General features: G+C 38.5%; 1 protein-coding gene across 8 annotated transcripts in view; it reads right to left on the minus strand.

Moving 5' to 3' along the window:
* The window catches only part of LOC138740516 (ATP-binding cassette sub-family C member 5-like), a 110,713-nt gene that overhangs the window by 30,485 nt on the left and 58,154 nt on the right, over positions 1-22,074 (minus strand). For 6 of the 8 annotated variants that reach the window (XM_069893276.1, XM_069893280.1, XM_069893274.1 and 3 more), the window contains 7 exons: positions 18,688-18,799; positions 14,666-14,878; positions 12,514-12,891; positions 10,330-10,514; positions 5,994-6,140; positions 3,855-3,984; positions 1,613-1,766 (listed from right to left, as the gene is read on the minus strand). In XM_069893276.1, the coding sequence (XP_069749377.1) occupies positions 1,613-1,766; positions 3,855-3,984; positions 5,994-6,140; positions 10,330-10,514; positions 12,514-12,891; positions 14,666-14,878; positions 18,688-18,799 (1,319 nt within the window). The remainder of the gene's footprint in view (positions 1-1,612; positions 1,767-3,854; positions 3,985-5,993; positions 6,141-10,329; positions 10,515-12,513; positions 12,892-14,665; positions 14,879-18,687; positions 18,800-22,074) is intronic. The other 2 variants (XM_069893278.1, XM_069893277.1) reach the window with 2 other exon arrangements.

Genomic DNA, 22,074 nt, shown 5'->3' on the forward strand with positions numbered 1-22,074 from the left:
CATGAAGCTAAACAGAGAAACTTAACAAATACTGTTCTGAAAACATCACAAATGAAGCTTGTAATCTTTATGGGACTTTTAAGAATTGTTTGAGGGTGACACAAAACCATGTAAAAATATATTAAAAATAATAAACCAATTCCTAGGAATTTAATTCACTTGGATAATTATTTCAAAATACTATTTCTTTTAAACTAGTTTTATTAATACCTCAAATTTTACCTGATTCTCACATGAATTTACCAAACTTTATTTTGCTCACTGCAATGTGCTTAAAAAGTTAGCCCTTTTCAGCATGTTGCAGCTCACTTTACTTCATGGTTTGTTGTCAGAGTTCTTTGATGTGATGAATCCCCATACTCTGCTTGATGACATAATTTTTGTTAGATACCAGAGCACTCTTTTGCCTCTCTTTCTCTTACATGAGAGGAATACTAAAGGAAATTTAATGTAATTTTAATGTATTATTTATTGAATAATTAATTCTATGTTAATAATGAAAATTGGCAGATGGAATTTAATGCAGACAAATGTGAGGTGTTGCATTTTGGAAGGGCAAACCAAGAAAGGACATACATGGTAAATAGTAGGGCACTGAGGAGTGTGGTAGAACAGAGGGATCTGGGAATACAGATACATAGTTCCCTGAAAGTGGCATCACAAGTAGATAATTTTGTAAAGAGAGCTTTTGGCATATTGGCCTTCATAAATCAAAGTATTGAGTATTGGAGTGGGGATGTTATGGTAAAGTTGTATAAGATATTGATGAGGCCAAATATGGAGTATTGTGTGCAGTTTTGGTCACCTAACTACAGGAAAGATATCAATAAGATTGATAGAGTGCAGAGAAGATTTACTAAGATGTTGCCCAGACTTCAGGAACTGAGTTATAGGGAAAGTTTAAACAGGTTAGGACTTTTTTTTCCCTGGAGCATAGAAGAATGAGGGGAGATCTGATAGGTATTTAAAATTATGAGGGGTATAGAAAGTAGGTAGGCTTTTTTCCACTGAGGGTAGGTGAGATACAAAGCAGATGACATACCTGTAAGTTAAGGGTAAAAGAGTAAAAGTTTAAGGGGGAGCTTCTTCGCACAGAGTAGTGGAAGTGTGGAATGAGCTATCAGCTGAAGTGGAGAATGCAAGCTCAATTTAATGACATTTAAGAAGAATTGGACAGATGCATGGATGGGAAGAGTATGGAGGGCTATGGACAGAGTGCAGGTCAGTGGAACTAGGTAGAATAATTGTTCAACAAAGAGTGGAACGGCTGAAGGGCCTACTTCTCTGGTGCAATCTATGGTTCCATGTAATCTTATATTTCTGTTTTATTACATGACAATAAAAAAAATCTTGAATCTCCTCTGCAGGTGATAATCTATGTCACAGAGACTGTTAGATCTTGCTAGATTTATCAAGGTCAGCAATAATTGTCAACACTTTGCCACTGACTGAAAGGTCTGGGCTATTAGTTTGTTAATTCTACAACTGTAAATAATAATTCCATGTGACAGACAAGGAACAAGAATCAGCTGCAAAACTTCTCAAACAGATTAATCTTTGCTCTCCATTCATATATTTATATACATAGTAAAATAAGATAAAGCAACATTACCTTGAAATCCTGTTAACAACCATAAAGATCATGCAGAGGGGTAATACTGAAATGAGAAACCATGGGAAAACTGCACTGACGACACCAAGACAGAACAATATAAGAATAATATTCTGGATTAGCATTTCAGACTGAGTGGTAAGTCGCACATCCACTGCAAACAGAATATGTAGGATATTTAGCAATGAGAATTTCCCTGATGAAATAAATGCACCTTGATAATAGGCATGCTCATTCTCAACAAAGATACATTAAAGTACACAGATCGAAGCACTAGCTGCATTAATTGATAAATTAAGCGATGCACATCTTTTGAGTAATGAAATGAATAGGGTTACAGGCAAAGAAATCTAATCTGTGACTGTTTTACAAAGAGTTGCAGAGTATGTTATGCAACAAAGCAAACTGCTGGAATATGGCACAGTTCTCTTCTGGCCTAACCGCAAAAACAATCAAATAATGTTTGCTTTCGATTCCCAGAGGAATTCCCAGCATCCTGCATGTCTATGTTTGTTTACCCATGATGGACTATTCCATTGCTATCATTTGTTCCCTTGCAAAGGAAATGCTGTTGGTCACTTATTATTGGGAGATAAGTTAAAAAGAAAACAGACATTAGCATTCTACTCAATACCTACAGTTTTTGACATCCATGGTGAACAAATCAATTTTATATTTGTAACTTCTACCAAATGCCTAATATGTGCAATTAGTCAATAGTGTGCAAATAATGTAAATTCAACAAAATTAAATACATTTTGCAAAGGGAAAATCCTTCTTGTATCTCCTCAAATTTCCATTGGAGCACATGAAACCATTGTTTGTCCACTCTCCAATGCTCAACACATTTTTGGTTTATGCATCTAATTTGGTGGAAGTCAAAAATACACTCGGGGTCAGATGTCAGGGTATCTGAGCTGCTTTGCGGCAGGCTTTAGCATCATTAAAACTTCATTAAAAACGTAAATCAGGTTAAATTAATTATTTTTTTCTTAATTTCTCTTCATAATTGTAGTCAATTCAAAACTGTTTAGCCATCTTTAATATTAATTTATTTAAATCCATCTGAACTATTCACAAATTCTCTGCACCTTGGATCGAATCAGGAATCATGATTTATTGTCTTGAACAATGTGGTGGAACGTGATATTGCAGGGATGACCTCACTGGACTGGGCAGGCTGGCCTGCCTTCCATACCTTCCCGTAAGATCCCTAATAAAGGCTGATAGCCATTGGACATGAGCCAGCAGCATGTAGAGGCATGCCAAGGTTTTCTGATTAATAAAATCTTTGACGACTTTATTTGTGTCTGTGGGTGGTCATTGAGCGTGCCACAAACAAATCATGAAATTTGGTGTTTTGTGGCAGTATCATAGTGCAAACATACATATTACAACCATCTTACAATATTACTATAACAAATAAAATAAAATAATAATAATACTCATGCATGAAAAGTAAAGCAGTGTCTTGATTATTCAGGAATCTGATGGCAGCGGGGAAGAAGCTGTCCTTGTGCTGCTGAGTTCCTGTACCTTTTCCCCAATGGTAGAAGAGTGAAGAGATGTTTGAGGATAGAGGCTAGAGGCTGCTTTTTTTAAGAGCAAGATCTGGCTCATTTAACTCATCACTATTTCAGAAGATCCCATAGTTATAGTAAAAAAAACACTTCGCACTATTGGATCTCTGAAGAGAAGAGAATGATGGCAGATCAATGAAAAGGCACTCATGCTGATAAATAAGTACCCTCTGGTTTGATTGCAACTGTGATTTCCACCAACAAATGCACCAGTTCTGCTTCTAATATTAATTTATCACCTATTTTAACATACTTTCTGTACTTGTAATGCAACAATATTTCAGGAATCGCAGACTCCTAAGTTTTACAAGACTGTTGAGGGGTTGCTTTCATGTATTTAGATGTTAGTTAAAGACTGTCAAGCAGTACAATATCATGGTGCTACACACTCAAAAGCAAATCACACCAGTGCAGAAGTGGCCATTTATCTGTTCTCAGTCAGCTATTTGAGGTTACAATGTGACAAGCAATTTTCATTACCTTTTCTCCTCTATATTTGAGACGGCCAGCCTGTCCTTGCTATCAGCTTAACAAATGACAGTGATGACCACAGAAGGAATGCACACTCAAGCTGTGCTGGGCAATATAATGAAATGGTAGTACTGAAATTAATTCAAATATAAAATATACCCACCAAAAACCATTTAAAAACAAGGCCTTACCTTCATCCATATCCTTAGCAAACCTATTCAGAATGCGACCCAAAGGTGTTGTGTCAAAAAATTTCATTGGGCTCTTCAGAATTCTTCGAAATAAAGCATCATGCAGCTTGGAGGAAGCCCGGAGTGTGCACTGTTCCAAAAAGAAAATAAAAAATTGCTAAACAGTTCAAAATAAAAACATACTGCAGATGGTCACTACCAATTTCCACGATGGAATATGCCCACTATCCTGACTTAATGTTGTTGAGGTTCTGGTAAATACTTGTGTATTGGATTAATTAATTAGATGCATAAACTGGATATTGCTAGCCCAATGTTTGTTAGCTCTGGTCAAGTTTGTTCTCTGGTTATAATTTAACGAAGTGTGTATGGTGGAATTTTTTTTACCTGCTTATGTAGAGTCACAGAGTTTAACAGCAAAGAAGCAGGCCTTTTGCCCCATGTCAGCCAAGCTGTTGACCCAAGCTAGTCCCGTTTGCCTGCATTCAGCCTATACGTTGATAAATTTATTGTAAATGTTACAATTGTACCTGCCTCTATCACTTCCCATGGCCCCTCACAACCCTTTTAAATCTTTCCACTTTCACCTGAAATCTACGTCTTCAATTTTTTTTTAACCCTAGCCTGGAAAATAGACTATGGTTATGTTACTATCCATGATCCTCATCATTTTATAGAACTTTATGAGATCTCCCCCTCATCCCACTACACTACAGGGAAAGAAGTTTCAACTTACCAAACCTCTACTTATAATTTCTGCCAATCAAAGAAACATTCTTGTGAATTTTTTCTGTACCCTTTCAGCTTAATATCTTTTCTACGGCCAGGTGACCAAAACTGCATACATTACTCCAAGTGTGATCTCAACAATGTCTTGCATAGTGGTAACATGACATCCCTGCTCCTGTACTTAGTACTCTGTCTGATTAAAGCAATGATGTCAAATGCCTCCTTCATGACTGTCTACCCATGTTGCCACTTTCGTTGAACTATTTTAAGTTTTTCTGTTCTACAACACTCTCCACACCATTACCATTCCCTATGTAAGTCTTGCCTTGGTTGAAACTACCACAGTGCCTTATCTTTTCAGAATTAAATTCCAGGTAATCTGTGGTTTATCCCAATGACTTCTATTATCAGAACAATTTAATTAAGCACATTCCCATGAATGTTTCAAAGGCAAGACCCAGTAGCAACTATCTTTATTCGGGGAAGCGCAATTAAAAGTTGAGAAATGAAATCATGGAATGCTACTGATTCAAATTTAGTGGAAAGGTCAGAAAAGGAATGAAGCAGCACAAAAAAACAAATGTAAGTATGAATCAAATGGGCTAATTTGATATTAGAAATCTTTTTATATTCTTTTCTATTGGAAACAATGTCTCCAAATCCCTTAGTTCACACAATTCCCATTCATGCCAACTCAATGAAATCATCTTGGAGAAGGAATTATCAAGGAGGGGGGAGGGGGTGGCTTAAAGTTATCTCAACTATAGCCACCAATGGCTTAAAGTTATCTCAACTATAACACCAGAGGTCTCCTCACCTCCAGGGACTACTCAATACCATGGCATATTTATTGATTTTACCAACTCAGCCATAATAAAGGCAGTCAGCCCCATTTATGAGGATCTGTACCTAATCAGGCTTATCATTTACAATCCTTTCTTGAATTGTTTCATGAATTTATCATTAATGCTTAAATCACGTGATGGACCATTTTGGTTCAAATGAGATACACAAATGCAGACTGAGAAGGGTCTGTAGATATGGATACTTTCTGATGGGAAGATTTAGTATCATTACCTGCCCATCATTTGGCTCAAGGAAGAAATAAAACAAGGAAGACTCAAAACCTCCCTTTTATTGTCAAGATGAAACTAAACATAAATAACCTAAGAATAAGGTAACATATCTGCAATGGTACTCCACATTTAAATTAAAATAAGCATTTGTGCTATAAAGCTTCAACAAATAGCCTGCAAAATAGAGATTTTTTTTTTATTTCCAAAGATGTTCTAACAATAGTTAATTCATCACCTCCTATATTCTGTGTTGAACAAGATACCAAATAATATTGGTGCATTATTTATGATGGAAAAGAAGTGGTAAGCTTTTACAAATAAAACAATTCAGCACCTTAACAAATATGTATCCACGTAATCCCTTGAAAAGTAGTACCGCCAACATGGATGATGCATAAACCCACATGTGAAAGTTCTGGTTTGGATGGTGTCTCATGCTATTGCTGATATAGGTCATATTACCCTTTGTCACTGATGTAATCTGAAAAATAACATTCAAACAATCTCTTGACTATTCAAATTAGAATAATTTCCTAAGGTCAATAACCTCAGATCATTAAGATATTCACAGTTATGTACTATGTGCTTGCAACCCTTCATTTTCTATTTTTTAAGTTTATATGGTACTGTGATGGCTGGGTACAGTCACAGAATGGGGCAGAGTCCGATTAATGAGTGTACAGCATTTGTCCAGCGGGGTGACATGGGGGCACAAAGTCTTACAGGTTTAGTCTGCCGGTGGCACCTCCAGTGCTGTGCCGACTTGCTGAGGGCGTGGCAACTCGACCAGAGTGACTAGAGCGAAGGAGGGGTTAGGGAGTGATGGCATGTAGTGTGTGTCCATGGAAGGGGGTGGATCTGTTTGGTAGATAAGTTTCTCAGGTGCCCCTACACACATGAAGTCCTGGTTGGAGAGAGTTTCCTTGTGCCCATTTGGGTAGGCCACGTATGCATATTGGGGGTTCGCATGGAAGAGATGGACTCTTTTGACCAGTGGATTGGTTTTATGGCCCCTCACATTTCCATAGCAGGACCGGCCCTGGGGATGTCAACCAAGATGGCATGGTGGATCTGATGCGGACTTCTTGGGGAAGGATAAAATTCGATTGTAAGGGGTAGTATTGGTGCCAGTACATAACTGTGACCTGATAGTGTAGAGCACCTTGGGAAGGACCTCTTGCCAGTGTGAGACTTGCAGCCCCCTAGGCTTAAGGGCAAGGAGGATGGCCTTCCACACGGTGGTGTTCTCGCTCTCCATCTGGTCGATCCCTCGGGGATTATAATTAGTGGTCCTGCTGGTGGCAATATTTCTGGCCAGCATGTATTGGCGCAGCTCATCGCTCATGAATAAGGGCCCCTGGATGTTGTGGACATATGACGGGTACCCGAACAGGGTGTACAAGTTGCAAAGTGCCTTGATGATCGTGACGGTCATCGTGTCTGGGCAGCGGATGGCAAGGGGGAAACGTGAATACTCTTCAATGACCATGAGGAAATATACGTTGTGGTTAGTGGAGGGAAGGGGGCCTTTGATGTCCATGCTTAGGCGTTTGAAAGATCATGGAGCTTTTACTAGGTCCACCCTATTTTGTTGGTAGAAGGGCAGATTGCACTCCCCGCAGACCTGGCAGGCCCTAGTCATGTTTCTGACATCCCCAATGGAGTACGGCAGATTATGAGATATGATGAAGTGGAAAAATCTCATGTCACCGGGGTGGCAGAGGTCCTTGTGGAGGGTTTTGAGACAGTCTATCTGTATACTGGAGCATCTCCCTCGGGACAGGGCATTTGGGGGAGTCATTGAGCTTCCCCAGCCAATATCCAATATCATAATTATAGCTGGGGAGTTTGATTCTCCACCTCAAAATTTTATCATTCTTTATCTTTCCCTCTGTTTGTTGTTAAATATGAATGCCACGGCCTGTTGGTCCGTGAGCAGGGTAAAACATTTGCCAGCAAGGTAAGGCCTCCAGTGCCGCGCAGCTCAACTATTGCTTGAGCCTCCTTCTCAATGGAGGAGTGTCAGACTTCAGGCCTTGGAGGGTAGAGGAGAAGAAGGCCAGAGCCTACCTGCCTGATTAAGGGTGGCAGTCAGAGTGAAATTGGACTCATCGCTCTTCACCTGAAATTGGGCAGATTCATCCACCGCTTACATTCCAGCCTTAGCGATATCTTCTTTTATGTGACAGAAGGCTGCCTGGGCCTCTCTTCTCAGAATGAGAAAAGCGGGCCGGCTTTGTCCGCATAATTAGAGACCCACTGGGCATAGTAGGAAAAGAATCTCAGCCACCTTTTAAGGGCCTTGATACTGTGGGGGAGGGAGAACTCTAGCAGGTGCACATGCGGTCAGAGTCGGGGCCAATGACTCCATTCTCCACAACACAGCCAAGGATCACCAGGCGGGTAATATTGTAGGTTAGATTAAGGTGTTTGGCTGATGTGAGGAATTTCTAAAAGTTGGCATCATGATCTTGCAGGTCATAGCTGTAGGTCGTGTTGTTATCCAGATAGGGGGAGGTGGCACACAGGTCATTTTGGTCCACCATCTCCCTCTGGAAGATGGAGACACCATTGGTAATACCAAAGGGTGTCCTGAGGAAGTGGGACAGGCAGTCATCTGCCTCGAAGGTGGTGTATTGGTGGTCCTCTGGGTGGATAAGGAGCTGGTGGTAGGTGGATTTCAGGATGATTGTAGAGAACACACAATATTGGGCAATTTGGTTGACCATATCCACAAAGTGAGGGAGGGGATAGGCATCTAGTTGCATATAGCGGTTAATGGTCTGACTATAATCAATTACCATTCTGTGTTTACCCCCACTCTTGATCACCACTACTGGAGCTGTCCATGGGCTGGTACTGGTCACGTAATCCCTTCATTCAAGTATTGCCACACTTCTGCTTTAATTAACACCCTGTTCCCTTCACTGTATTGCCTGATTTTTATAGCGACTGGTTTATAGTTGGGGTGAGGTTCCCGAACAGCAATGGGAGATCGGTTGGGCTGGCAGGGGGTGGTGGGGGGGGGGGAAAGCAAGGCAGCCGGCTGACAAACTGCAGGTTGCTGATCGTAACACTCTTAAGATGGCACTGAAAGTCCATCCCCAATAGCACTATGTGCAGAACTGTGGCATAATGGAGTTTAAAGTCCCTGTAAGTCATGGATCTCAGTTGAGTGGGACTTTGAGGCCAGAGCGACTTTTTAGCTTAATGGCCTTGCTTTAAAGAAGTAACACTGCACCGTATCAGGATTGATAAAACTCTCAGTGCTCATGATCATTGATTGAGATGTCCATCATAGGTCGGGAAAGTTAATGCGGGCTGTTTTGATCTAGTACCACAGAGGCCAGTGTTGGTTCATGGTCTGGTTCGTGCTGACTCATAGTCTGCACCCACGCAGTAGCATAGTTATCCCCAGAAGATGACAGTGTCCAAGATGGTGCCCCCATGTCGTGGCATGGTCATCTCTGAAAGATGATGGCAGCCAAGATGGCAGCCCCCATATTGCACACATGGCAGCGCTGGGACTGGAAGGTGACTGTGATCAACATACCTTCCCTTCTTTCTGCAGTTCGAGCATGTCACGTCTTTTGCCGGGCAGCGTTTTCAGGGGTGCTTTGGTTGGCCACAAAAGTAACATTTTGGGTGCTCCTGGGAGACCATAGCTGTGGTGGGCTTGCTCGTCAGATGCAGTAGCAGACTGTTGGCCTGCAAACCTGCGTCCCAAGATGGCGGTTCCCGTGTGGAACCTGCACTATTTGCTGAGTAAGCTTCCATGTTATGGAGGTCGATGTACAGAAATTTCAAGAGGTTGATCACCCCTTTTAAGTCCAACTTCCTCTGCTCAAGTAGCATCTGGCGCACGAAGTCCAAATTGATCCCTCTGACATGGAGGTCCCAGATCATGTCCTCAGTGTTTTGGGACCTGATTTTGACAGGAAGTTGCATGCTCTTGCGAGTCCATGCAGGGTCCAGAAGAACTCGTCGCTCAATTCACCTGATTGCTGTCTGCGGGTAGCCAGCATGTGCCTGGTGTATAGTTAGTTGAATTTCTCCCTGTACTGGTCCATGAGTATGTTCATTGCCTCCCTGTACATAGAAGCATTCCTGATCATCAGAAACACTTGATGTCTGACCCGGGAGAAGAGTAGGTGCAACTTGTTGCCCTCTGTGGCCACGAATCCAGAGAAATTTTGCAGAAAGACATCAAAGCAGCATAGTCAAAGTTCAAAGCAGACTGAGGCTTTTGGTGATTGTGGGACGATCTCCAGCTTATTAGGCTTCAAGAGTTGTTCCATCATTGGAAAAAAAATTATTGTAAGTAAAATTGATGTGCTATCAAGAGCTCAAAAGACTGGAGTTACAGAACTAGAGGCTTTTATTTACAATAAACTTGAAGATCATCCTGTGTTGTGACCAAGGTTTTCTGGGGAGGGGCTATGGTGTTGGAGCCTTTATACAAGGTCAAGAGAGAGGAGACACAGGTACAGTCACAGAACGGGGCAGAGCCAGATAAATGAGTGTACAGCAGATCACCATTATATACAAATTATGGAAACTTTAGGCCAGGTTAGGTAGAAATAGCTTATTGTGTTGACAAGTTTTAATCATTTAAATTAAATCATCTAAATTCAAATGTCCACATAACATGATGCCACATAATAACTCACCCCACTGCCCTGTTTAATCCAATAGCTGAGCCACCAGTTACTGAAAGCTATGCTGCCAGCAGTCAGTATGAACAGTAGAATGTTCAGAATCAAGATGAATGTACCTCCTGCAGCTTTGACGTAAATTCCATAAGTCGACCAGGACACAGAGCCACCCACCTGTTCCTCTGCTTGCACAAGCTGATCTGGTGGCAAAAAACAAAGTGTCAGGATGGTACTTATTTTTTACACTCCAATACTGCATTTCATTGCGGTGTATATTGCAATTAACTTGGAGTAAACAACGTTTGGATATTTTGGGAATATTTTTCTGGAAACTAAAATGGATTTGTGTCCATTTTCTTCACAAAAAAGGTGGAATTGAGTGTTATCACCTAAAAAGTAAGCAAAGCATTAGTAACCATTAATAGCAACAATAAATTCATAATATATAAAAGTGTGAGTAACTTGTAGAAAAGAATCAGTCACACAGCAAAAACGGCCTGCAGATCTCAAAGTCCGCGCTATCATTTTATTCCACATTAATCCTATTTTATTCTTCCTGACATTGATTTCAACTCCTCCCAGATACCACCTTTCACAGGCACACTGGAGCAATTTTGAGTCATCAATTAATCTACTGATAACATAGTGATGATTTCAGGGATGATAACTGTGGGAAAGACCGTGTTCAACTTCTATACTGGTTGCAGTGATCTTCTGGGTAAATAGATAACAACAAATTATCTGTGACTACAACCCAAAAATGTCCACACTAAATCAGGTCATTGCAATGGGAAATAAATAGAAGACTGAAAAAAGAATTGCAGAAAAATAAATCTCTTTTTCTGTCAATGGAGTTCCTTATAAAATGTTAAAATCAGAAAATATCACATGATTTGAAAGAGCCTACATATTTCTTTCAGTACCAGCAGAGCAAGAAATTGGAGAATAAGAAATGTGACATTTATAAAAAGAATAACATACTTTAAAGGCCAGCAAATTATATAATGGCTCCAGTGCACTGAATCAAGCAATGTAAAATCCATTTAATTGTGAATAATTTCCTGAGTTTTCAAATGCAAGACTTTTCAGTGGTAGTGTTTCCGAAATGGTGTTCTACATGCTTTGGCTCACTTTAAAGTGATTGCACTTTTAACAAAAATAATTCACTCCAGGATGACACTGTAGTTTCAAAATGTAATCCATTCTTATTAAAAATTTGTATTTTAAATTGATAATTGAGGAGGAATTGCTGCCCTACAAAGTGAGCTGCAACATCCTTTTATTGTGTTTATAGAAATACCTAGAATAATAAATTGCATAGGGGATGGAATTCATCTTCAAGATAGTGTGAAATAAGCAAAAATTTATTTGGCAGTGTGGTTGAAATGAATAGAAAATAAAATTATCTGGAAAAGAAAATGGCCTGTGCCTCATTATTGCTAGTTTTGGATGACTGTCAATGACCTTCTATTTACAATGTATTTGGTCTATTGCCACATTTTCCATTTTGATAGATTTGTATAGAATAATAAACTAAAAGCCTTAAAGCTGCAATATATATTTCAATGTAGTTACACAACATCTCACGTAGAGGCAATTTTCCCAATACTCCATAAAATTTGCTTCCCCGCTATCAGCATTTTCTAAAGCAGTAGTATCATTGCTTAAGCCAGCTCACTTCAGAATTACACCGTGATAAAATACGGTTTTACTTTTTGTATCAGTTAGGAAGTATATATTCTCTGTTTTTAACCATGATCGTAACTGCTCCAAATCAGAAACATTTTCATTTACAGTTAATATCCAAATGTCCATTAGCCTGCCAAGGACAGAGTCATCAATCAAAGGTTCTTGAATGTACTTGGTATTGATTAATAGAGGATAGTTATGTTGGCACTGGTTGGGATAACATTTAGACCTCATTTATAAGACTGTTTGAGGAGAACAATTCCATTGTATTTTTTAAACAGGATATCAATGAAGATATCATAATTAATATATTTTAAGCAATGCAATATCAGAGTTTACAAACATTGTTTTTGCTTTGTGGAGATTTATATAAGCCTTTATCTAGTGAGTGTTCTTGAAGCAACCATTGTTACATCAAAGATCATAACTTGTAAAGGAGTCTACAGGATTCAATGCAGAGAAAACAGACTTCACCATTAATAATAGAATTCATATTACTGGTTCACTTGCCCTTCTGTGTTTCTTCCTCTGGAAAAAAATCCCGGCTAATTAAATCATCTGATGTTTCGCCATTCAACTCTTCATCAGGTTCCTTTTCACCATTGAGATCCTTTATCATCTCTACTCTGGGCTCCAGTTCTCTGTGTTTTGTCCTAAACAAATAACTTATATCACCCTCACTCCACTCAATGCTGTCCTCATCATGCATTTGGACAATTACAGGCTTCCTTCGAAATGCTGCAGATTTCTTAGCATTCACCATAACTTCTGGTTTCTCTTCAATGTCAATCTGCCTGCTGTCTATTATTTGTTCTTTCATGCTCTTTTCCTGTTCTGGTACTAGATTGACCACCACGTCTTTTCTCATTTCAGCATTGTTCACATTTTCTGTAAGATTTATATTTATTAGTACAAGGAATGGTAGTAAAACACAAAACTCATTAGTCTGGCATCAGTAAAGGAAATGTAATATGTAAAAACCAAATTGGCAATAGAAGTAGGTTTATATTCATGACATTGCTATCAAGGATATGGCATTGCAGATATGATCTAGAACTCCTGTCTTCAATTTCATTCCTTAATTTGATATTAATGAACTTGTGGATATTTATTAACGTGTTTATGTAGTGCAGAGTCAACAATTTGTGTAGACTTTGTTATTGAACACAATTTATCCACTCTCCAGACATTTAAATCATGGTTTTTCTCAGAAAATGCTAACTCTTTGGTTAGTGGTAGGACAATTAGTGGCAATCTATAACAGATGTCGTTGCACAAATATGACTTTAAACAGTCCAAAATTGTTGTGTCTTCCCAACAAGTTTGATCTTTTGTCTAAACAAAATAAAACCATGAATGCATTTCAACATTTGCCAGTAGATTCCCTGATCTTTCTTTGCTTAATAATTTTTTTTTAATGCAGTTGATTGATATCTGAAAGAAAAATAGAAAATGTTGGAAAAAGAACTTTTGCAGTTCTGGCAAAGGGTGACAGACCTGAAATGCTGACCGTTTCTGTTTCCACAGATGTTACCTGACTTCCTGCATCTTTCCATTATTTTCTGTGGTTGTTTTTTCTTTACTCATTTTTTTTTGTCATTAGTAAATCAAGCAACAATTTGCAATAAAAAATATTCCCTTCTGGTTTTGAATTGTTCAGTACTCTACCATATAATTTATCTTCCTGTTTGGACATTTGTCAATATTCCTGTTCCATGCTTGAGTGTATGATGGGTGATACTTCAGTTCAGCACCAAACGAGAATAATATATTTATGTGCACCTTCCTTTGGAGAGACGAGTTTACTTTTATGTCCACAATAATGATTATCAAATGACAAACATAATGTGATAAATGTCAGCAATGTTTTCCATCAAGAACTCAGAAATATACTTGAGTAGCTAAATAACTTTGTAGAAAGAGATGGAGCTGAATGAAAAAAATGTATAAAATTGTTCATACCAACTCAACTATAAAGAAAGAGTTTTCTATGTCCACTGGTCTCCATGTACATACATATTATGTGCAGGGAGGAACAAAATCCAATTCATAGAAGTGCATTACATGCATGCATCAACCCTGGTTGTAGTTGCCGATTGTTTCTCATTCAAAATCTTATTGCCCGTATGTGGGGAAAATGAGCAATTGAAGAATCACATGGACTCCATGTCCATTTCATAATCCTGTGTATATAAATGTTACATTTCTCACACTGTGTTTATTTCTGGTGACGGAGAAGCCCTGAAAAATATTTGGTAAGCATGGAACTAACCTGAAACACAAACCTTTGCTATTCTGTGAAGACCTAATTGCTCAGGGGAGCTCAACCATGATTTGAGTTCACGGAAATTTAGAAATTAATTTCCAAAATATAACAGAAATTTGTTTATGTATTAAAGAGCAAGTTGATAAAAGGGAAAGAGAACTTTGGATTGACTTCCTTTTGCATATAAGGTGACAGATGTATCAAAGCTACAACCAGAGCCAATGACATTTAATGTTTCAACTAATTTGTGATGCAATTCTTCTCTGTGCAGGAAAACATTAAAAGATGATTGTCAGATGTCATTATGATCTATCAAGTCAGGGTTGTTGAGCCAAACTATCTTTACCTTTTGCTAAAAGAATTCTCAAGGTTATTATTTAGTCATTGTTCACTTGCCTCCTTTCTTGTCTGGGTCCACTGGTTGATAGGCTTTGCTGGATTTGACAGGACTCAGATTGGACAACAATGGCAAACTTTGCACAGACTCGCTCACTCTTGGATCACTCCCTTTCTGTTTGGTATAAGACCTGCTTCCAAAAACCCTAACTTGGTACATGAAATCTCCCTCTGATACCACTTTGCGAATCACTACAGTCCCAAATCCACGACCTGATGAGAAAGAACTTGCTAAAATATATGCATGCAGAAAAACCTAATGTTGTGCTTCATTATATTTATTAACAAATCAGTGAATGCATTAAATATGCAAAACTTGACTCATAAAGTAACTGATGATCTCTTAAAATACTTCTCTAAATTCACTTGAAGTAATATTAATTGTGCCATGTAAAGTCACATTTGAATACAGTAAAAATCCCTGTTATCCGGAATTCAAGCAAGCAGCAAAAAAAATCAAGGAAATAAATAAATTTTAAAAATTAAAATAAATAAAAATGTCAATAAAAGTTTAAAATTGCAAAAGTAAATGTTCTTTAAAGCAACCTACAACTCCTTGGTGAAGATGGGAGCAAACATTCAGCCAGCAGAGCGCCCCGGTCATACCCAGCCCGCAGCAGCTGTTTTAATAAAGTTTTAATAAAGTTGGTTTGAATAAAATGGTGTCACCCAAGATAAAGAGTCAGCCAATGTCGCTCACTGCTGGGATGATTCCCAAAGTGTCTTCCTATCCGAGCCTGGTAAGTCTTTCTCTTTATTAGAATATTATTAAGTATATTAGTAAGGCTTTATCTGTAATTATGATGGCGGCATGTTTCATGTAGTGGCTAGTACTGTTACAGTGCCAGCGACCGGGGTTCAAATTTAAATTTAAATATCGTAATTACATGATTAAAGTGAACTTTACAAAATTAACAACTACAATGCTGATTTTTTTTTCAAATTACATTACATTTTGTACTGTCTTTTGTCTTTTAAACTGTTTATTCTTAATGTTGATGTATTAGGCAATCAAGAGCGAGTCTCAAGCAACTGGAACATTCTTATATCTGGCATCTACCAATCCTTGTAGGTGTTGAATACTGGGGGCTTTCACTGTAGTACTAAATTACTTCATAATACAGAACTGCCTTCCAAAATGTACTTTGCCACAAATCTCCTTATTTATGGAAAATGAAAAATATAAACCAGAATATTTAGAGCAATGATAGCCCATCCAGACCATTTTGCTCACATTGAAATCATTGAAATGTTTAGTGGCTAATTTCAAATTGGAAATTAAAGTCAGCCAATTATATTATGCCCAGATTTCTTTTGGTTTGTAAAGTTGATAGCTGTCATTTTCACCTCACAAAATTAAAATATTCTTTTCGACTTTTATTCTGAGTGGTAACACCATAGAAAATTCAACATTATTTCAATTAGAGCCAAACAAATAAAATCTTGAAATGTCTACTTTTTAACATAGAATTTCATCTTGAATTTATTCCTGCATTTCTTGTACTATGGGCCATGAGAAGTATATGATTATTTATGTTCATATAATTCCTATTTGATTATTATTGGCCCTTTCTTTTATCAGCAGCTGTTTCCTGATGATTTCTCTTGCCAGCTTCTCAGTTTCATTCACATTCTGTGGCTTGTTGCTAAGCAATTTCAACCACCTCCCCTCCCTCCATCAATGTCCATCTATGGTCTCTAAATAGAATAACAACTGGCTATATAGTTAAAATCTCCCTGAGCTTACAAGCTGTTACTGTGTATATTAAAAAATATATAACTTCTTTAAAAACATGTACAAATTTGTTGAAAGCATACCTTATTCCAATGTATTTAAGACTGTTTTGGTCTGTAACCCGCCATTGTTGTGGACACCCAGGACATCAATGATGCACATTTTTGTAAATGATTAAGTACCACTAGTGACTGAGGGGTGGGGTAATGGGGACACTTCCTAAATTGGATCAGCATTCACTGTAAAAGGTTAGGATGAGAAAGATTTGGATGACATGGATGACATGGATGTGGGAATGTACGCTGGTAAACAGAACACAGCTTTGGATGAGGGAGCTAAAAGTAAGGGAACCCTAGAAGGCAGTGATCATAATGTGTTAGAATTTGTCCTGCAGTTTGAGAGGAGATGCATCAGTATACCAGTGGAAATAAAGGGGACAACTGAGGCATGAGACAGTAACTGCCAAAAGTCAATTGAAAAGGGACACTTACAGGGAGGTCAGCAAAGCTGGAGTTTCTGTGAGAAATAAGGAAGTGCAGGACAAGTATATTCCAAAAAATAAGAAATAATTGAATGGAAAAATGACACAATTGTGGCTGACAAGAGAAGTCAAAGCCCAAGTAAAAACAAAAGAGAGACTATACAAGAATGCAAAAAAAAGGGAAGATAAAGGACTGCAAAATTTTTAAAAGCATACAGAAGGCACAAAAGAAGGTCATTAGAAAGGCAACTTTGAAAGAAGATTGCAAATAATATAAAAAAGGATACTAAAATCTTTTTAAAATATATTAAGAATAAAAATTAGATGAAAGTAGGGAAAGGCTCAAATGTAAATGAAGCTCCAAAAATTGTAATGAGAAACAAGGAGATGGCAGAGGAATTATATGTGCATTTTGGATCAGTCTTCTCTGAGAAAGGCATTAGTAGTATACTTGACTTCAAGTATACTACTAATGGAAGAGAGGTGAGTGCAGTCACAATTATCCAGAGAGAAGATGCTTCAGAAGCTGAATGGTCTAAAGGTAGATTCAAGATTTAATTTAGTGTCATGTAATAAAAACAGTGTCATATTACACAAAGTTGCTTTTGTCTGCTTTAAGGTAGAGAGATTTGCCATCAGCAGAAATTGCCTGAAGCGCCTCTTACAGTCAGATAAAGAGAAGCAAAAGATGGAGAAAATTCAAATGTAGGAGCTTTTGTGCAGGATACCCTAAAGGTTAATCTCCAGATTGAGTTGGTGATGAAAAAGGTGAATGCAATGTTAGTATCCATAACCAGAGGAATAGGAAAAAGAGCAGGGATTTGATGTTGAGACTTTGTAAGTTAATGATGAAGCCACACTTGAAGTCGGGGTGCAGATTTGTGCTTCTTATTTAAGAAAGGATGTGATGGCATTGGAGAAGGTTCAGATTAGATTCACAAGAATCCTAGAGGATTGAAAGTCGCCAATTTAAAATAGCAATGCAATGGAATTTCTTTAGCCAAGAGAGGTGAACCTCTAGAATTTGCCTCCTTGGGTAACTGTGGAGGCCAAGGGGTTGGGTGTATTTAAAGCTGAAATTGATAGATATGGACAATAGACAATAAATGCTCAGTGGGCCATTCAACCCATTGAGCCAGCACTGCCATTCATTTACATCATGTCTGATCTTCCACTTTCAGTACCCTGTCCCTGCCTTCTCCCAATTACCCTTAATTCCCCTATCAACAAGAACCTTATCTAACTACCTCTTGAACTTATCCAGAGAACCCGCCTCTACCACCCTTTGCAGCAAAGCATTCCACACACAAAAAAAGTTTTTTATCATCTCTGTCCTAAAGGGCCTTTGCTGTATTCTTAAACTGTGGGCTCTAGTCCTACTCACTCCCAGCATCTGAATAGTCAGGGTATCAAGGATTATGGGGAAAAGGCAGGGGAATGGGTCTGAGTATGAGAATGGATCAGCTGATGATGGAATGGCAGAGCAGACTCGGCGGATTGAGTGGCCTACAAATATCTTATATTTGATATGGTGTAAAATTTGATCTAACACAAGAATCTCAGCCTATCTCTTTTCTCTATAATCAGAAATACATGTTCAATGATAAATACAAGGTACAGTGATGAAATAAACATCAAATGATCTATTCTGCTACATTTCTCATTAATCACAAAATAACTTCAAAATTTAATTGTGTGGTTTTCTTACAAAAGGACTGAACAAGCTACTGCAAATGTCCAGTTAATTCCATGGCTATTATATTGAAGAATGTTTATTTTAGGTAGAGATGTGGTTTTTCTTCCTACCTTCCTTTTTCCTCTCATGGACAATGGAAACTGACTTGCTCATAGAAAGTAGATTTCCAGGTTTATTTCCAGATTTTTTGACAGTGCTTCTCAGGTTTTTCTGAATAAGATTCTGGAAATTAACATGAAACAATGATACCAATTATTTTACGTATGAATGGCTTCATTATTGTTTTGATCTCCGCACAAGAATGGAAAAAAGTACAATGAAATCGCAATTTCCACCCCAATATTTTGAAGAATTTTAATAATAAATTATGTGTGCCTTGACCATTTGAGGCTTCAACAAAAACTCCATTAAAACCAATCAATGACATGCTGCTGCCTTATTTAAATAACTGGACACTTGAGAGTTCTATATTAAAGGAATATTTCCATTGTCAAAAAAAACATCGAAAAATTTGTGCCAAAAGACTTAAAAGTAGAATTTATGGTAGCCTTTGGTTTTCTTTCAAAAAACAACTTTTCATAGCATCCGTGTAAGTTATGCAAGAACTCATAGATGCATTTTCTTATGCATACCATATATTGATGATAGATTTTTTAAAACTGTTAGATACTGAATGCACTAACATTAGAAAGCTTGGATGTTTAGTGCCTGTGTACAGAAGTATTCTTTCATGTGGATGCGTGACTTTTGCTCTAATTGGCCTGCTGACTCTCTAGTTACTTCTCACTCTGATTAAGAGTACCCACAAGTTGCTATTGTATCTTTGGCTTGGCTTCGCGGACGAAGATTTATGGAGGGGTAATGTCCACGTCAGCTGCAGGCTCGTTTGTGGCTGACAAGTCCGATGCGGGACAGGCAGGCACAGTTGCAGCGGTTGCAGGGGAAAATTGGTTGGTTGGGGTTGGGTTTTGGGTTTTTCCTCCTTTGTCTTTTGTCAGTGAGGTGGGCTCTGCGGTCTTCTTCAAAGGAGGTTGCTGCCCGCCGAACTGTGAGGCGCCAAGATGCACGGTTGGAGGCGAGATCAGCCCATTGGCGGTGGTCAATGTGACAGGCACCCAAGAGATTTCTTTAGGCAGTCCTTGTACCTCTTCTTTGGTGCACCTCTGTCTCGGTGGCCAGTGGAGAGCTCGCCATATAACACGATGCTATTGTATATAAGGCTGCTAAAGACCACTTTTCTCCAGAATAATATACTAACAGGAAGACATGCCGATTGATAATACATGATATATGGTGCACTATATGCTTCAAGGAGAACAAGACCAAGAAGTCACGTGATGGAGTAGTGGCCAGTCGGGTTGAACCAGCCCTCTCCAGAAAAAAAACATTAAAAAGTTTGGAAAAGACAGACCTCAACGAATATAAAACTCAAGAAATAGAAGATAAAATTATAGAGAATAACGAGATGATTCCCAAGAAAGAGAAAGTAAGAACAACAGGAAATAAAGAAGAAAAATCACTGGAAAAGAAAGAAGACCTTACCCGCATGCAGGAGCAGGGATCTACAGTGGTGAAGAGCAGCCGATCTCCGAGGTTGGTGAATGCCCTGCGAAGTCGGGACCTCCCAACCGGAGGACTCCAAAAATGGCTCTCGGAGCCAAAGAAAAGTACGCAACTGTGCAATCAAAGGAAAAAGTGAACACCAGTGGGAGAAGGGCTCAGCCGAGGAGCAGGCAGTTACAATGTGACCAGCTGAGGGACGCCCGGCTTCAGGGGGCTCAGCTGGAGGATAAAAATAGCGGCGATGAAAGGAGCGAGGAGCCAGACGAGAGAGAACGATAGCAGGGTGACTGACAACAAGAGAATCAACAGCAGGAGGCCCGACAGACAGACACCCCGCAAAAGGAGACCAACAGCAAGAGGCCTAGCAAGAGGAGGCCTGAAAAAGACATAGAAGTAATTCATCAGAAAAAGCAGAAGTGACACAGATACAAAGAAGAGAAGAAGAAGACACAAACATAGGTACAGATACAGAAGAAGAGGAAGAAGAAGACCAAGATCTTCACAGGAAAATAGAAAGTAAAACAGATGGACAAAATATAGATAAAGCCTTTTTTGAAGAACAAATGAGATCATTAAAAGAATGGTTATCATTAGAATTTAGTGCAATTAAAAAGAAAAATGAAAAGAGCAGAAGATAAAATGCAAAGGTTAGAACTGGTCATGACAGAAATAGGGAAAAAGAGTAGAAAATGTGGAGGAGCGGGAAACTGCTGTAGAATTAGAAGTAAATGATTTAAGAGAAAAAATGGAAGAAAGCGACAAAAAAATTCAAGAGTTGTTATCTCAGAAAATTGATATGTTGGAAAACTATAGTAGGCGAAACAACATAAAAATAGTGGGCCTGAAGGAGAGTGAAGAAGGCGCAGACATGAAGGAATTTATAAAAGGATGGATCCCGAAGATTTTGGGAATGACAGAATTGCATGAATAAATGGAAGTAGAAAGGGCACACAGAGCACTAGCTCCGAAATCACAGACACATCAAAAACCAAGATTCATCTTAGTAAAATTTTTAAGATATACGATAAGAGAAAATAAACTGGAGTGGGCAAGGAATAAAGTTAGAGAAGATAATAAGCCATTGGAATATAAGGAACAAAACATTTTTTTACCCAGACATAAGCTTTGAACTCTTAAAGAGGAAGGAATTTAATACAGCGAAAACAATTTTATGGAAAAAAAGTTATAAATTCATGTTAAGCCATCCAGCCGTACTTAAAGTATTTATACCTGGGGAGCAAAATAGACTGTTCTTGGATCCAAAGAAAGCACAAGAATTCGCAGAACGTTTGCAGGACAGAAGAAGAGATGAAGAGATGTAACAAGAAAGAAGACCGGCAATAAATTATATATAAAATGTAATAATATAAAGTAAAAATAATGTATATGTAAAGAACTAAAGATGGAAAAGAGAAGGGAAGGAAGGAAGAAGGGGGGGATAAAAGAGAGAGCTTTGTTATATGTATAAAAAAAGTGTTTGCTGGGTGGGGCTGGGGGAGGAGAGAATAACCTTCACTGCAAAATCAGTTGACGCTTGCGAGCAAGATCGCAAACCAAATGGAAAGGGGAGTTGTGGTTGTCCAGCAAGGAATAAGGGGTAACTCAGAGAGGGGGGTGAGCATTTGTGGTTAAGGTATTATTGGGTGTGGGAATTGTTGGAGTATTTTATGTTTTAAATGTGTTGTCATACATTGAGTTTAAAAAGGGAAAACTAAAAGATAAAAATGGGAAAAAGGGGGGTGGAGGTGGCGAGGAGGCTGAAAAGAGGTGTAAACAAGATATAAAATGGCCATGTTGAACTATATGACTATAAACATTAATGGAATACATAACCAAATTAAAAGGAAGAGGCTACTAAATTTACTGAAGAAATAAAAAATAGATATAGCATTTGTGCAGGAAACTAACTGAAGTGGAACAAAACAAATTAAAGA

The sequence above is a fragment of the Narcine bancroftii genome, chromosome 8 (genome assembly GCF_036971445.1).
Source record: "Narcine bancroftii isolate sNarBan1 chromosome 8, sNarBan1.hap1, whole genome shotgun sequence".
Taxonomy (NCBI): Eukaryota; Metazoa; Chordata; class Chondrichthyes; order Torpediniformes; family Narcinidae; genus Narcine; species Narcine bancroftii.